The 17,967-nt window shown below is 37.1% G+C and overlaps 1 protein-coding gene across 1 annotated transcript; it reads left to right on the forward strand.

The window, feature by feature from the left end:
* Positions 1 to 1,190: 1,190 nt before the first annotated feature.
* Positions 1,191 to 17,967, forward strand: LOC140498318 (glyoxylate/hydroxypyruvate reductase B-like). Its single transcript, XM_072599484.1, has 5 exons — positions 1,191 to 1,572; positions 2,189 to 2,360; positions 3,425 to 3,603; positions 14,790 to 14,886; positions 17,811 to 17,967. Exons 1-5 carry the CDS (start codon positions 1,191 to 1,193, stop codon positions 17,965 to 17,967), a joined length of 987 nt encoding a protein of 328 aa, XP_072455585.1.

The raw sequence follows: 17,967 nt of genomic DNA on the forward strand, positions 1-17,967 counted from the left end.
TTTCTGACATTTTGTTTTGTAAATAATCTAAATCTATATCTTGTTCTCTTGATCTGCATATTTTATTTTTATATTCATCTATTTTCTCTGTTACCATTTTTTTTGCCATAAAATTGGGCAAACAGAGTTTATTTCGTCATCATTTCTTATATATTCTCTTTACTCACCTTTGATTAAAAAAATTTGTTTTTTTTTAACACATTAGTGTTTATTTTATTAGCTTTTAAAAATTTTAAGTAGCCCTTCATTTTATATATCAATATGATTGGAACTTTTTTGCTTTCAATTTTGTTAAACTCTTGTTGGCATTTGAAATTCAGAATGTTGGCTTTCAAAATTCAATTTCAAAAACTGAATGCTTAGTCCCTAACATCTATTATCTACTCTGGAAGACATAGTTTTCTGTGTCAGTACCATGAAAGCAGTGTAGTACACTGGTGAGATCAGTAACTCTGAAGTCAGAGAAAAAAAATAAAGTTGAGCTTTGTATTAAAAGATCACAAATAAACATTTGTTTTTATTATATATAAGTTGATAAAATATGTTCTGATTACTATTATATATATATATATACTATTATAGTGTATATGGAGTGTATATAATTATATATGATCAGTATATATCAGTATATGTTTATATATTAGAATATATAAATAAACATATACTGATTACATTATACTCAGTTTACTATAATCTGAAGACATTTGCAACTTGGTAATTATATTAAACTTTATTTTCTCAACTGAATCTTATAAAAATTCCATAAGGAAAATTTATTTTTTCCATCAAGGGCCAGTTAGACAAAGGTCAAAATTATTTCCTCGCTACACTTAAAAAAGAATTTGTTATTTAAGATACAAAATGTTCTATTTTGCTGACCTTTAAGCATCAGGAACACACAATTTTATTTAATTTAAAACATGATAAAAATATTCTTCATTTTAATGGTATGGCTAATTTTAGAACAGAGAAAGACCAAGGGAGGAGAAAGTGGAGGAGACATGGAAACTTAGAGTAGTATGAGCTCCTAGGAACTATGAGCTATTCTAGAAATTTCACAAAAATACTCAAATAATCCCATTACATTTCTGGAATTCAGGAAGTCAATGATTGACTAAAGAACAAAGTCAGTACTCCTGAAGATATTTTTTTCCTTTACTGCAGAAACCCTTTATTTTTTTCCACACATCATGCAAGATCAAAATCTACCTGGTGCTTTGTTAAGTGGTTTTAAAGAATTGTGTAGTTTGAATGAAGATCATGTAAGAGATCTTAAGAAACATTTTAATCTTACCACCATGCAAGAATTTCTTGAAAACAAAACATATTTCAGTCAAAAGATACAAGCAATATATATGTGGGAAGGAAAACCACATATTGACCTGGAGCTCCTTCAGAGTTTGCCTCACTTGAAGACTATTGCAAGCTCAGGAGCAGGCCTGGATCATCTGGACCTGGACATGATTGCCAGCTTTGGGGTGAAAGTGGTCAACACTCGACATGCTGTTACTAACAGCACTGCAGATTTGGGAATTGCCTTACTTCTAGCATCAGCCCGGAGGTTATTAGAAGGTAAAATGTTTTTTTTAGTCATTTAATTTTGTAGTAATTGTTAACTAAATAGATTTTATTTGCAAAAATAATTCTTAAAGTATTTCAAACTGATATTTTAAAAATATAAATCTTTTTCATATTGTCCTGATTTCTACATAACATCTTAGGAAGTTGTTGGAAGCCTTCTCAGAATAATGTTTTTTAATGAATAGGTTAAAATCTATAGGATTACTAAGGAAATCAATTCTACTGAAATATTGTTATCAAAAAATTTTAGAACAAGTTCCCAGACTAAAGATTAAACTCTTAACCTTATGACAGATGAATGCTGGTTTAGAATAAATGTTATAATGTAACTTTTTTGCCAGAATATTCTGGTTTGTACCATGAGAAAAAACTACTATCTTTTCTCAATATAACGTGGTTTGTTTTATGCTGAAACTTTTGTTTTACTTCACGTAGAAATGGATGAGTCCTGTGTTCTAGAGCATGAGTTTTCAGAACAACTCATTTTATCAAGATTGTATAGCAAGATGCAAATCACAACTTTTCCTTTCATTTCTTGTCTTAAGAACATAATAGAATTGTTTGTGGAGACAGCTCCATGGCTCAATTTTGCTTCTTGGATTTTTAGGGAATGAGGTAGCTACTTCACCAAACACTAAATATTTTACTTTTAACTGGATGGGACAAGAAGTGACTGGCTCTGCTCTGGGAATCATAGGTATGGGCAAGATTGGCTATAAGATTACTCAGCAAGCCAAAGGATTTGAAATGAAGATTCTGTATCACAATAGGAATCGCAGGTAAAACTTCCACAAAATAAAACTCCAAACTTAACTGAATTGTACCTCTCTAAGGGAAACACATGATTCAATTTATTGCCCCATCATGGTGTAATGATAAAATTCCTCCTTTGTCTTTCTCCATAGCCTTCAGTCTTCTTTTCTTTCCTTCTTTGTTTGAATTGCTGAATTTTCCCTCAAAGGTATGTCTTCTGAATATATAGGGTTACTTCCATCCCTCTTTACCTATCCTGTTCCCCCACAGATATGTGGCTGTAAAAGGGAAGAATATTTTAACAGCAAATAAGTTCTTATAAAAGTAGAACACTTTCCCCCACCCCCAAAGGGTACTCAGAATCCTTCAGTTTCTATAGATCTCTCTCTGAAAACTTTTACTCTATGATATCTGTCTTGGTGAATATACATTAGCTGATTTCCCCCTCTCCCATACTTTTTCTTGTAAAGTTCCTTTGATTTACAAGGCACCAATTGGAGAGAGGAATTAAACACAGTTTTTCTGACTCTAAATGCAGTTCTTTTTCCACTATGCCACATCGTCTCCATGCTGCTTTTATCCTATCTGAGGGGGGCAGCTAGGTGGTGCAGTGGATAGAGCACCAGTGCAGGAGTGAGAAGCACCTGATTTCATATCTCACCTCAGACACTTGACACTTACTAGTTGTGTGAACTTGAGCAAGTCACTTAATCCCAATTGTTTCATGCTGGGTCATCTCAAGTCAACCTAATGAATATCTGGTCACTGGATTCAAATGGCTCTGGAGAAAAAGTGAGGCTGTTGACCTGCACAGCCCTCTCTCACTCAAAACAAAGTCAAGTGCAAGTCATGTCATCATTTCTCTGATGGCATGGTCTTCTTCAGCAAGGAAAGAAGAACACACACATCCTATCTGAACTTAATTGGCAGCCCATAGCCTAAATAACATGAATTATTTTGCCTTGTTTTTCTTTCCTTTTCAGTGACTTTTCCCTGGAATTTGTTTTTGGTCACTTGAGGTTTCTTTGGGCATCTTGGGCTGTTTCTGATGAGGAAACTCATTTTATTTTTTCTTGGTTAATTCTGGCAGGATAATGGAAGAGGAACAGGCAGTTGGGGCCAATTACTGTGAAAAGTTGGATGAGCTGCTGCAGCATTCAGATTTTGTATTGCTGGTCCCTCCTTTGACCCCTCAGACTCATATGATGATTGGAAAGAGGGAACTAGGACTAATGAAGCCCACTGCTACTCTTATAAACATTGGCAGAGGTAATAGATACTAAAAGATATGACCACCAAATTGATTTTCTCCTTCACTTCAAAGATGCAGTAATAAATCTCAGATATTTGGTATTCTCTATTAACTTTCTTCTCTTGTAGCTTCCTGGTTCAGAGAATAACTCAAATTTGTAAGCAATTGAGTTAAAATGTACCTACTAATTATAAGAGTTCTTGACCTTTTGGGAAAGTATTTTTAACCCAAGTTATTAATAAGTTAAGAAAAGAATATAGGGGCAGAACCAAGATGACAGAGTAGAAAAATAGACCTGCTCCATTTTTCCCCCGGAGCCCATAAAAATGACTCTAAACAAATTGTAGAGCAGCAAGAGCCACAAAACCACAGTGTGAAGGAAATTTCTAGCTCAAGGCAGTCTGGAAGGCCAATAAAAGACCCCAATTGCACCGGGCTCAGAGTATGGCGTAGCCCATAGCCACAAGGCAGGGACAGATCTGGGGTAGACTTCAGGGAATGGAATCACAGGTAGCAGTGGCAGTTCCCAGATTTCTCAAACCACAAACACAAAAGACTGCTTCAAAGGTCAGTGAGAAAACTCTTTCACCTGAGTGAGAGGGGTGTGTGGTGGGGCCTTATCCCCAGCTACACTGTAGCAGCAGCCACTGAAGCAGGAGCTTCCACTTTTGGAGCCCTTGGCTAAAAAACCCTGGGGTAACTGAGCAGCTGATTTGGGTCTGAGTCCTGAGTGGCAGTCCTGGGGTGAGAAGAAGTGTTGCTGGTGGTGGCTTTAGAGAAGGAATCCTACTCTCAGTTCTTGGGCAGAAAAGAGTGCTCTTGGTTGTTCCCAGACCAGAGCACAGGCCAGGAGAGGAGTAAATGCCTTTCCCTTGATTGTGCCACCTTAGAAGAACTGAGAACTTACAGTTCCCTAGAGTATACCCTCCACTTGACAAAGGATTCAAAAGTAAAGTAACTGGCTAAGAAAATGCCCCAAAAAGGGAAAAAAATAAGAATATAGAAGGTTACTTTCTTGGTGAAAATGTATTTTCTTCCATCCTTTAGGATGAGGAAAGACAAAGCATACTATCAGAGGAAGACAACAAAGTCAAGACTTCTACAACCAAAACCTCCAAAAAATATAAGAGCTCAAAAAGGATTGTGAATATCAAGTAAGAGAGGTGAGGGGAAAATTGGGAAGAGAAATGAGAGAGATGCAAGAAAAGCATGAAAAGTGAGTCAACAGCTTGCTAAAGGAAACCCCTAAAAATACTGAAGAAAAGTCACCTTTAAAAATAGACTAACCCGGGGGGGCAGAGCCAAGATGGTGGAGTAGAAAGACACATATACTCTAATGATTCCCCCATAGCCCACACAATACCTGTAAAAATGGCTCTCAGCAAATTCTAGAGCAGCACAACAACAGAATGAAAGAGGTTTCCAGCCAGAGGTAACCTGGAAGGCCAATAAAAATGGTATATCTGATGGGATGCTGAGTGGAGCCAAGCTCAGCCCTGGCCATACAGCACTGGGAGGAACAGGACCTGAACAGACCTCCGAGGTAGAGTTCCCAGCAGGGAGGGTCCCAGATCCCTCAACCCATAAACAACAAAGAAAGCTCCAAAGGTCAGTGTGGGAGGGATTTCCCAGCTGGGATAGAGAGGAACAGGGTTCCTCCAGTAATAGCCCCAGGCAGCAGCACCAGCAGCAGGAGTAGCAGCAGGCTGTAGGCCTGTTGCTGGTAAGCAACATGGGTCCATTGTCCAGGCAGCTCAGCTTAAAGCCTCTGGCAGTAAGGAGCAGCTGATCTAAACCTCAGCCCTGAGTGACAGCCCCACCCCCAACCAAAGCCCCAGGGAATCAAGCAGATGAGTCAAATCAGCCTTGAACATGATACTGGGGAGAGGAGGAGTAATGGGACCTTCCTCTTGACAAAAGATTCAGAAGTCCTGGCTGGGAAAATGCCCAAAAAAGGGGAAAAAAATAAGACCATAGAAGGATACTTTCTTGGTGAACAAGTGTCTCCTCTCATCCTTTTGGATGAGAAAGAACAAGGCATAGTGTCAGAGGAGATAAGAAAAATCTTGTTCAATGGAGGAGAAAAGAGAGAAGGGGAGAGGGGAAAAGTGAAGCTTACTCTCTTCACATATGGCTTAAGGAGGGAATAACATGCTCACTAAATTTGGTATGAAAATTTATCTTACACCACGGGAAAGTAGGGGAGGAGGTGACAAGTGGGGTGAAGGAAATGATAGAAGGGAGGGCAAATGGGAGAAGAGAGTAACTAGAAATAAACACTTTTGGGAAGGGACAGGGTCAAATGAGGGAATAAAAATAAGGGGGGATAGGGTAGGATAGAGGGCAACATAGTTAGTATTACACAATATGATTATTATTGAAGTCTTTTGCAAAATGACACATATTTAGTCAGTATTGAATTGCTTGCCTTCTCAGTGGGGAGGGGGAGGGAAGGAGGGAGGGAGAGAAGTTGGAATTCAAAGTATTAGAAACAAATGTTGAGAATTATTATTGCATATAACTGGGAAATATGAAACACAAGTAATGGGGTATAGAAGCTTATCTTGCCCTACAAGAAAAGAGAGGAGATGGGGATAAGGAAAGGGAGGGGTATAATAGAAGAGAGGGTACATTGAGAGAAGGGGTAATCAGAATGCAAGGTATTAGGGGGTGGGGGAGGAGAGAGATGGGGAGAAAAATTGGACATGTTACAAAGTGATGTAAAAGCAATTAGTATTAAGACAATTGACTTAATTAATGACTGAGACTAAATCAGAGACATCTTTAGTTTGGGGAAAAGAATTTTAGTCTAAATTCTCTAGAGGTAGGTAACTTTGGGAAAAATCTGGCATTGATGGAAAAGTCAAGGTTTTAAAGGTATATTTGATTTTATGATTGTTATTTAAACTGGAACTAGAACATGTACAGAAAGGCATGTAAACCACTTAAGACTTGCCTCAAAAGATGTTCCTTGATGCCAAGATGTTGCCAAAAAGAAAGTATAGTCATATCTGACACCTGGTTATTGGAACTTGCTATTTTAAGATGTTATGGGACTATTAACTGACTGTTCTTCTGAGTCTAACTCCAGGTATGAATAGCAAGAAAGGCAGTCTGAGCCTCCAATCCATGATGCCAGTAAGCCTGTGAGATGCTGGTATGAACTGCAAAAGGTGATCTCATGGGAAGGGTGGGAGAGCAGCTGTTCAGCCTGGACTGAGGTAGGAGTCTCCTGACTCAATTTCCCCACTGACACCTAGCAAACTTTAAGCCTCACTGAATGCAGGTTGACAATCTACTGCTGCCTGGAACTGATATGAAGTTGGGGAGATATTGTTTCCCTGCAATGTCCCTACTTTTGGTGGCAATTTCCTATAGTCAAAAGGTTTGTAAACTTAATACCAGATCTATTAAATTGTAGATTGTTGGTAGGGGAACATCTGAGGTTAAGTCTAAAATTAAGCTATTAGGCTTAGGTCTTTAGATCAACAACAATAAGTTAGGGTCCTTTAATTCTTAGTAATACTGTGGAGACAATTATGTCAAGAGCTTGTGAAGTTAGCATACATAGATATTGCTTGTGTCTCAGTAGGTTAATGTTAAAAAAAAATTCATTTGTGGTCTATATTGTAAATGCTTTAAAAGAAATATCACCTGACCAAAAGTTGAAATTGTTTTGTGTGAAATGAACAGTGTTAAAAATGAAAAATAAAAAAAAAATAGACTAACCCAAATGGCAAAAGAAGTCCAAAAAGCTAAATAGGAGAAGAATACTTTTATTTTTTTATTTTCATTTTATTTTTAACACAGTTTATAGATAAAGCAATTAAAACTTTTGGTCAGGTGATACATCTTTTTAAAGCATTTACAATATGGATCACAAAAGAATTTTTTTTTAAACATAAGCTAATTGAGACATAGATAATATTTATGTTGCTAACTTCACAAACTCTTGATCTAATTGTCTCCACAGTATTACTAAGAATAAAAGGGCCCTAACGTCATGTTGTTGGTCTAAAGTCCTATGCCTAATAGCTTAGTTTTAGACAGCCTCAGATATTCTTCTACCCATAATCTATAATTGAATAAATCTGGTATTAAGCTTACAAACCTTTTGACTATAGGAAATTGCCACCAAGAGTAGGGACATTGCAGGGAAACAATATCTCCCCAACTTCATGTCTATTCCAGGCAGGAGTAGATTGTCCACTTGCATTCAGTCAGGCTTAAAGTCTGCCAGGTGTCAGTGGGGAAATTGAGTCTGGAGAATCCCACCTCAGCCCATGCTGAACAGCTACTCTCCCACTCTTTCCTTGAGATCACCTATACAGTTCATACCAGCATCTCATGAGCATACTGGCATCTTGTAATGGAGGCTCGGATCTCCTTTTTTGCTCCCCATACCTGGAGTTAGACTCAGAAGAACAGTCACTTAGTAGTCCCATAGCACCTAAAAATGGCAGGTTCCTATAACCAGGTTTAAAATATGATTATAGTTTCACTTTGGCTAAGGAACATCTTTTAGGCAAGTCTTAAGTGGCTTCCATGTCTTTCTATACATGTTCTAGTTCCTGATTAAATGGCAGTCATAAAATCAAATTTACCATTAAAATCTTGACTTTTCCATCCATGCTAAATTTTATTAGAGGTTACCTTCCTCTTGGAAAGTTAGACTGAAATTCTTTTCTCCAAACTAAAGATGTCATTGATTTATTCTCAGTAATTAATTCAGTCTATTGTTTTAATACTAATTGCTTTTACATCACTTTGTAACATGACCAATTTTTCTCCCCATCACCCCCTCCCCCCACTTCCTAATACCTTGCATTCTGGTTGCTCCTTCCCTCAATGTACCCTTTCCTCCATCACACCTCACCCCTGTCCTATCCTCATCTTCCCTCTTTTCTTGCAGGGCAAGATAAATTTCCATACCCCTATCCCTGTAATTCTTATTTCCCAATTATATGCAGTAAAAATTCTCAACATTCGTTTCTACTACTTTGAATTCCAAGTTCTCTCCCTCCCCCCTCCCTCCCCAACCCCACTAAGAAGGGAAGCAATTCAATACAGACTAAACATGTGCTGTTTTGCAAAAGACTTCCATAGTAATCATGTTGTGTAATATTAATTATATTGTCCTCTGACCTACCCTATCCCCCTTATTTTTCCCCTCTACAATTGACCTTGTCCCTTCTTGAAGGTGTATATTTCTAGTGACTCCCTTCTCCCATTTGCCGTCCCTTCTAAAATTCCCTTCGCTCCACTTGTTGCCTCCTCTCCTACTTTCCTGTGATGTGATATAAACTTACATATCAAATTTAGTGAGCATGTTATTCCTTCCTTCAGCCACATGTGGGGAGAGTAGCTTTATTTCTCCCCCCTCCCCTTCTCCCTTATATCCTCTATTGAATAAGATTTTTCTTATCTCTTTTATGAGTTATAGCCTGCCCCATTTCATTACTCCCTTTCTCACCTCTTGATTTTTATTTTATTTTATTTTATTTATTTTTGTGTAGTGTGTGTATATGTATATGTGGATATCATCTCTTCTGATATAACACACCCTGTACTCTCTTTCTATCTATGTGTATGTGTGCGAGTGTGTGTACAGTCTCTCCAACTACCCAAATACTGAGAAAAGATTCAAGAGTTAAAAATATTTTCTTTCCATGTAGTAATGTAAACAGTTCTGCTTTAGAGAGTCTTTTATGGTTTTTCTTTCTTTTTTTTTCCTGTTTACCTTTTCATGCTTCTCTAGATTCTTGTCTTGGGAAGTCAAAATTCTAAATACAGATCTGGTCTTTTCCTCAACATGAAATCTTCAAATTTGTCTCTATCACTGAATGTCCAATTTTTCCCTTGAAGTGTTATATTCAGATGTGCTGGGCAGGTGATTCTTGGCTTTAATCCCAGTTCATTTGACTTCTGAAATATCTTACTCCAAGCCCTTCCATCCCTTAATGTTGAAGCTGCCAGATCCTATGTTATCCTGATTGTACTTTCACAGTACTCAAATTGTTTCTTTCTAGCTGCTTGCAGTATTTTCTCCTTCATCTGGGAACTCTGAAATTTGGCCACAATATTCCTAGGAGTTTCTCTGTTTGGGTTTCTTTCAGGGGGAGATCGATAAAGTTTTTCGATATCTATTTTGCCCTCTGATTCTAGAACATCAGGGCAATTTTCCTTGATAATTTCATGGAAGATAGTGTCTAGGCTCTTTTTTTGATCATGGCTTTCAGGTAGCCCAATAATTTTTAAATTATTTCTCCTGGATCCATTTTCCAGGTCAGTTGTTTTTCCAATGAGTTCTTTCACATCATCTTTTATCTTTTTAAATTTTTGGTTTTGTTTATTAACTTCTTGGTTTAACTCATAGTCATTCTTTTCCCTGGACTCAATTCTCTCTTTCAAGGAATTATTTTGTTCAGTGAACTTTTGAACCTTCTCCATTTGGCTAATTATACTTTTTAAAACCTCTTTTCCTCGTTGGCTTTTTGGACCTCTTTTTCCAATTGAGTTAGCCTCTTTTTAAAGCTGCTATTTTCCTCCACATTTTTTTGGTTCTCCTTTAGTAGGCTGCTAACTTGTTTTTTAAGGTCTTCTATTTCCTGAGCCAAATTTAAGTCCCCTTTGGAGGAAGGGCGCTTGACTTCCTCTGGCAGTATACCTTGTTCTTCCTCATCCAAAGGTATGGGAGGAGACACCTGTTACCCAAGGAAGTAACCTTCTGTGGTCTTATATTTTTTTCCCCCTTTTCTGGGCATTTTCCCAGACAGTTACTTAACTTCTGAGTTTCCTCTCCACACCCATCTCACCTCCAGTTCTACCCAGCTAGTGCTTAGGGGCTGAGATTCAAATACTGCTTCCCAGCCTCAGGGCTTTTGGGGGGTGTGGGGCTGCTATTCAGTGGGAGATTAAGTTTAGGTGCTCAGGTGGGGGCAGGGCAGCCACATGGGGCTCAGTTCCCTCAGGGGGTTTACTGGGAGACCTTCAACAATGGATCCAGACTCCAGCCTGCTTTGGGAGCCCCTGTCTGCTGCTGCCTCCCGAGGGGGCCTGGGTTATGGGGACACCCCACTCCCCTCTTGGCGAGCCAAAAAGACTGTCTCACTGACTTTTGGCGCCTGTGGGTGGAGGGACCTGCATTGAGGCTGGAGATTCTGTCCTTGAAGCCTGCTCAGATCTGCTCCCCTCAGTGTTGCAAAGCCAAGGCAGGGCTGGGCTCTGCTCTGGGTCCAGTGCACGACAGACCTTTGGTGTTGGTTTTTCAGGTCTCTCTGGGACAGAAATCTCCTCCACTCCATTGTCCTTGTGGCTTCTGCTGCTCCAGAATTTGTTGGGAGTTCTTCTTTACAGGTATTTTATGGGCTTTGGGGTAGGTGCTAATCGTCTGTGTATCTTTCTACTCCTCCATCTTGGCTCCTCCCAAGAAGAATACTTTTAAAAGCACAATTAGCCAAATGGAAAAGGACATTCAAAAGCTCACTGAAGAAAATAGTTCTTTAAAAATTAGAATGGAGCAGATGGAAGCTAATGACTTTATGAAAAATCAAGAAATTATAAAACAAAACCAAAAGAATGGGAAAATAGAAGACAATGTGAAATATCTCACTGGAAAAACAACTGACCTGGAAAATAGATTCAGGAGAGATAATTTAAAAATTATTGGTCAATCTGAAAACTATGATCAAATAAAGAGCCTAGACATCATCTTCCAAGAAATTATCAAGGAAAACTGCCCTGATTTTCTAGAAGCAGAGCATAAAATAAAAATGGAAAGAATTCACTGATCACCTCTTGAAAAAGATCCCAGAATGAAAACTCCTTAGGAATATTGTAGCCAAATTCCAGAGTTCTCAAGTCAAGGAGAAAATGTTACAAGCAGCTGGAAAGAAACAATTCAAATATTGTGGAACTGCAGTCAGGATTACATAGTATTTATCAGCTTCTACACTAAGGGATCAAAGGACTTGGAATATGATATTCCAGAGGTCAAAGGAGACAGGATAAAAACCAAGAATCATCTACTCAGCAAAACTGAGCATAATACTTCAGGAGAAAAAAATGAAATTTCAAGGTAATTCCAAGCATTTTTGTTGCAAAGATCAAAGCTGAATAGACAATTGAATTTCAAATACAAGAATCAAGAGAAGCATGAAAAGGGAAACAGGAAAGAGAAGCCTTAAGACCTCATTAAAGTTGAACTGTTTACATTCCTACATGGAAAGATGTTATTAGTAAATCATGAGTCCTTTTTCAGTATTAGAGTAGTTAGAGGGAAAACATATATATATATATATATATATATATATATATATATATATATATATACACACACACACACACACACACACACACACACATATATACGTATACACATATATATGTAGGTGTGTATGGATATGTATGTATGTGTATATTATACATGTATAGGTATGTATATGTACAGGAGTGTATGTACATGTGTTTGTGCATATACATGTGTATATATGTATATGTATGTGTGTATGTACGTATATATATATATATATATATATATATAGAGAGAGAGAGAGAGAGAGAGAGAGAGAGAGAGAGAGAGAGAGAGAGAGAGAGGGTATAGGGTGAGTTGAATATGAAGGAAGAATACCTAAAAAAATAAAATTTACTTAGGAATGGAAAGGAAGAGGTAGAATGTAGCAAATTATCTCACATAAAAGAGAGAAGAAAGAGCTTTTACATTGGAGGGGAAGAGAGGGGAGATGAAAAGAAATAATTGAGCCTTACTCTCATGGAATTTGGCTTAAGGAGGGAATAACACACACTCAATTAGATATAGAAATCTACTTTACCCTGAAGGAAGGCAAGGGGAAAAGGGATAGGAGAGGGAAGATAATAGAAGGAACAGCAAGTTGGGGAAAGGGATGATCAGAAGCTAAGACTATTGTGGGAGGACAGGTCAAGGGAGAGAATGGAATAAATGGAGGGCAGGAAAGCACAGAGGGAAATGTGGTTACTCTTTCACAACATCACTATTATGGAAGTGCTTTCCACTGTTATGTATGTATGACCTATACTGAATTGCTTATTTTCTCAGTGAGGATGGGTGTAGAGGGAGGGAGGGAAAACAAAACTCAAAACTTTAAGAATGAATGTTAAAAATTGTTTTAGCCTGCAACTGGAAATTAAGCTATACAGGCAATGGAGTATAGAAATCTATTTTGCCCTACAGGAAAATAGAGGGGAAGAGGAATGTAAGAAGGGAGGGCAGTAGAAGGGAGGACAGGCAGGAGGAAAGGATGGATGGGGTACATGCTGTCCTGTTTTGGGGAATGGGGAGAGATGGGGAGAAAATTTTGAATTCAAATTCTTGTAGAAATAAATGTTGAGAACTGAAAAATAAATAAATTATCTATCAAAAAAAGGAAAGGATATCTTTAAATTCAGATGCTTTTTATGCCTTTCATGGGGAAAAAAAAGTGCACCATACTGGATATCTTCTAACTTCAATTAATTATATATTTCTCAGTGTTTTGTCATGTTTTCTCAGTAAAAAGTTTTTTTCTTAATGTTTTTTGTAATACCTAATTTAAATATCTAGTCATAATAGACAAAAGTAAGTCATGAGTTGATCATTGAACTTAAAAACTGAGAACTCTTACATAGTTTACTATAGAGAGAGACAATGTTTTATTGACATTAAAATGACATAACTGAAACGAATGGTGATTGCATGAGTTACTATGAATTTACTGATGATCAGAAAGTGGATAATGGAGTTCAGAAGACAGGGTTCTAGGACTGGCTCTGCTACTAACTATGGCACTGAGTAATCTTTGTGCTTTCATTCCTTTATGTGAGTTTGTGTGTGTGTGTATGTGTGTGCATATATATGTATACTTTAAAGATGATATCTGGAATTTGTCACTCACAAGGAATAATAAAGGAAAATGTTTTAGAAAATTAGGAATTTATGCAATGAAAATATAAAGAAAAACACATGACTATATAACCTTCATTATATAAATGATATGTAGGTATAGATAAAGAATACATCAATATACTATATGTGTAGTATTGATAATTAGTTTTTATTTCAAGTGCCTAGGTGACCATCTTCAGGAAGCAGAAAACTATTTCTCATGGATTAAAAGATAAAAGTTGGTGCTTCAACAGCACTAAATACTAGACATGTAAATAATCTCAATTCTGAAAGCTATTACTAATATAAATAGGAGACAATTATTACAACAAACAGAAGAACAGTATTTAAAAGATTGGTCTTCAAAAGAAAAGGAGTGAGGCATTTACTGAATACTCACTGACATTCAGAAAGAGCATCATAAAACCTTCCTCTAAGTCTGAGAAGCTTCAAAGCATAAAGGAGAAGAGTTTCTTTCTCCACTTAAGTAGTACCTCTTGATGGGACATGGGCATATCATTTTGAACCTGAAATGAAATGAGAGGCATCATGACCTAGTGGACTTGGATTCAGCAAGACCTGGGTTTAAATACTGTCTCAGACACTTTTTGGTTGTGTGACCCTGGGCAAGTCATTCAGCCTCTTTCACCACCAGTTTCCATGTCTGCAGAAAGAAGTAATTGGACTGTTATGAACTTGGAGATTCATTTCTTCCAGTTCCAAATCTATGATACTGAGTTCTCATAATCAGTCACTGACATTTTGACAGCAGTTCAAGGTTTACAAATTGATTTTGCACGCATTGTCTCATTTTTCCCTCCCAACCACCCTGTAATGTGGTTCTTGTAGTTATTAAGCTGATTTTGTACATGAGGAAACTGAAAACCCAGAAATTAAGTGTCTTGCTCACAGATCACACACCAGGCAATGTGAGAGAACCTGACACCCCAAGTCTCTCATTTCTAAGGCTGATCTTCCTTCCACTAGAACATTCTCTCTCAGCTAAGTTTGAAATGTTAAGTTCCTCTTGAATCATAAAAATACCCTTTTGCACTGAAAAAATAAGTAAGTTTTGTGGCCATCCTTATAGTTTTCTAGGCTCCATTTTTAATTTTGTATCACTGTCATTTGATTTTATGTAATTTAATATTCATGAGTTTCTGTTCTTTAGTCAATGAGGATATAGATAACTGTGCAGTTTTAAAGAGGTTATTGAAAGAGCCTGAAATGTGGACGTTGCTTTTCTGTTACATGTTAGACATAACTGTATGATACTGACAAAGATACTGTGTGTTAATTCAAGTCAATTGGTTGATCAAAATGCCCTAGTTGAAGCTCTTCAGACTGGGATTATTAAAGCTGCAGGATTGAATGGGACTTATCCTGAACCTCTGCCCAGGTAAAATCAAGGCAAAATTGTTTCTGCATTTTTTGTGAAAAATAAAAATAGAAGGAACGTTGCCCAACAATGTTTGAAGAAAAAAGTTTCTTTTGGCTGATATCTCACCCACATGGTCACAGAGTTTTAGAGATCTTCTAATCCTGCTTTCCCACTTGGCTGCCCTCTTTGGGCCTTCTCTACCTTCTCCTTCATGCCCCCAGATTAAGTACTTTTTCCTTTCCCTCCCAAACTCACCTTCCTTCTTTCTCGTGAGCTTTCCTCCCCTGTCAGATCATTAGCTCTTTAAGCCAAGGACTTTCTTTTTTTACTCTTTTTTGTACACAGCACTTAGCAGAGTACCTGGTACATAGTAGGCATTTAATACATGTTCTTTGACTTTTGACTATCCAATTCCCCCCCAAAATAAGTATTCTTCTTGTAGCATCACTGAGAGTTATTTGCCTGGCTTAGAATTGAATGTCTTCAGTGACAGATTGTTAGATACTCCTATGAGTCAATCCATTCCATTGTTGAGCAATTCTAATATTTAAACAGATTTTTGGTTCAATATATGAAATAACTCCTTGTTAGTTCTTCCCAATGGTCCTAGCACTGCCATTTTTACCAAAACAAATCTATGGTTTCATCTATATATACTTGACATTTTTGAACTCAGATTTTGTGTCTCTATATAGCCTTCTCTTCTCCAGGCAGACTATTTAGTTTCCTCATCTGCAAAATGAAAATATTCAACCAGATCAGTATTTCCTTTAAGCATTCTTTAGATGTTTAAAATAATTGACAGTTATTAATAACTTAGTATATCTATTAACATCTTACTGTGTTTCACATTAAAACTGATAACAGTGTTAAAATATTTAATGAATTCATTTAAAAATATTATAAACCCATGACATGGTAACAACATAATTTTATGAAAAAAATCTTATAAAACACAAAATTTAGTGAGAAGAATGGCATTGTTTTACTTATTTTTGAAAATCTCTCCAGTGTCTGATTTAATAGAAGACAAGTGAATTTTCATATCTGACTCTGTATTCAATATTTTGTATTAGTTGTTTCTCACAGATATGGAGTTGGAAAATGGAGGGGAATTTTTTTAAAATTAATTTATTTATTTAACTTTTAACATTCATTTTCACAGAATTTTTGGGCTCCAAATTTTCTCCCCCCTTGTCCCCTCCCCCCACCCCAAAACACTGAGCAATCCAATTGCCCCCATCACCACTCTGCTCTCTTCTCCATCATTCCTCTCTGCCCTTGTCGCCATCCTCTCCTCTGTCCTGTTGGGCCAAATAACTTTCTATACGCCTTTACCTGTATTTCTTATTTCCTAGCTGCAAGAACATTACTCGACAGTTATTCCTAAATCTTTGAGTTTCAACTTCTTTTCCTCCCTCCCTCCCCACCCCCTCCCTTTGGAAGGCAAGCAATTCAATATAGGCCAAATCTGTGAAGTTTTGCAAATGACTTCCATAACAGTCGTGTTGTATAAGACGAACTATATTTCCCTCCATCCTATCCTGCCTCCAATTACTTCTATTCTCTCTTTTGATCCTGTCCCTCCCCGTGAGTGTCGACCTTAAATTGCACCCTCCTCCCCATGCCGTCCCTTCCATCATCCCCCCCACCCTGTTTATCCCCTTATCTCCCACTTTGGAGGAGAATTTTAACAGCAAATAACATCTTAGCATTTGAATAGTTGTGACCTTGTGGATCCCTCAGATAGGTCTCAGGAACTCCCAAAGGGTTCTGCACAAGAAAATCTTTCAGAGCTGCTCTAGTTCTAAGATTGGATGATCCTTCCATAAATCAAATGGAATTTTCTTGAATTTTTTAATCTATATTTTTACCTGTATAAGTATTAAAAATGTAACTGTAATTTGATTATACTTCTAAATGACACCAATAAAACTGGAACAGTTTTTCTCGGTGCAGGGTATTTCATATCTCATCTTTTGTTTAAGGTAACAAAATTATGCTAATACCTCAGGTTTGTAGCACAACTCTTCAAACTCTATGTCTATAATTAAAATTTAAAACATCACTTCCATCTATTGGTTCTGGTTTTGCCATCACTAGCAACATAAAATAAGTGTGTTGTTTTATCTATTAACACTTTAAATATCTGAAGTCAGATTGTATCTCTGTCAGTCATTTCTTCTCCATGCTAATTACTTGCCTTAATTTTAAGTCTTCCTGAAGTCATAGTTTTCAGACCCCTTACCCTGCTGGTCGCCATCCACTGATTACAATTTGTTTTCTTGAAGTCCTTCTTAAACTTTCACAAATTGAACACGTGAAATGTGATCAGAGCACTGTATGAAGTGATTGTTATTTCCCAGTACAATGCACCTGACAGTTGTATTAACCTTTTAAAAAATTATGAAAAGATCCATCACCTTGTTGACTTACGAAATTTGTCAGCTTATTGAGTCAATTAGAACTTGAAGTGGTAGCTCAGATTTTTTTCTTATTAACTCTTTACAAGCTATATGGACCTCAACCCGTTTTGTGTAGTCCAATTATTGTACTTAAATGCATATCTTCCCATTTAATTCTTTAAAATAATACCTAGTTTTCACTCAGAATTCTATTCTTTTGAGATAATTTTGAAAACAATGGTGGGCTGCCAGAGCTTTGACTTAGAACCTGGGGGTCTTAGGTTCTTGCATTGTGTCCTTTTTCTGGGCCTCTGGCTCCTCATAGGTAAAAAGAATATACTGGACTAGGCAATCTTTAAGGTTTTGTCTGGTTCTAAGAATACATTGTTACTTTGTGAATCAATTGGGATTTTCTTGTATTCTTATTTTCATCTACAAATTTTCATCTTCGTACAACTATGAAGATGTAACAACAGCAAAATAAATTTTTTAAAAAAGTAATGAAACCTACATTTTAAGAATGCATTTCTATTTCAGATCACATCCTTTATTAAAGTTAAAGAATGTTATTTTAACACCTCATCTGGGAGGGAGAACTCATCAATGTCTACATCGCTTGAAGGAAAATATGGTTGAAAACCTTCTGGCTGCTCTCAGTGGTCTTCCTGTTCCTAATGAAGTACATCTCAAATGA

This window comes from Notamacropus eugenii, chromosome 4 (assembly GCF_028372415.1).
Source record: "Notamacropus eugenii isolate mMacEug1 chromosome 4, mMacEug1.pri_v2, whole genome shotgun sequence".
NCBI lineage: Eukaryota > Metazoa > Chordata > Mammalia > Diprotodontia > Macropodidae > Notamacropus > Notamacropus eugenii.

Bases quoted from the DNA above. Each gene is read 5' to 3' on its own strand.
- LOC140498318 (XM_072599484.1), top strand. From the start codon at position 1,191: ATGCAAGATCAAAATCTACCTGGTGCTTTGTTAAGTGGTTTTAAAGAA. The intron at 1,573-2,188 runs GTAAAATGTTTT...TTGGATTTTTAG, and splicing joins AGCCCGGAGGTTATTAGAAG to GGAATGAGGTAGCTACTTCA. The intron at 14,887-17,810 runs GTAAAATCAAGG...TTTCTATTTCAG, and splicing joins TATCCTGAACCTCTGCCCAG to ATCACATCCTTTATTAAAGT.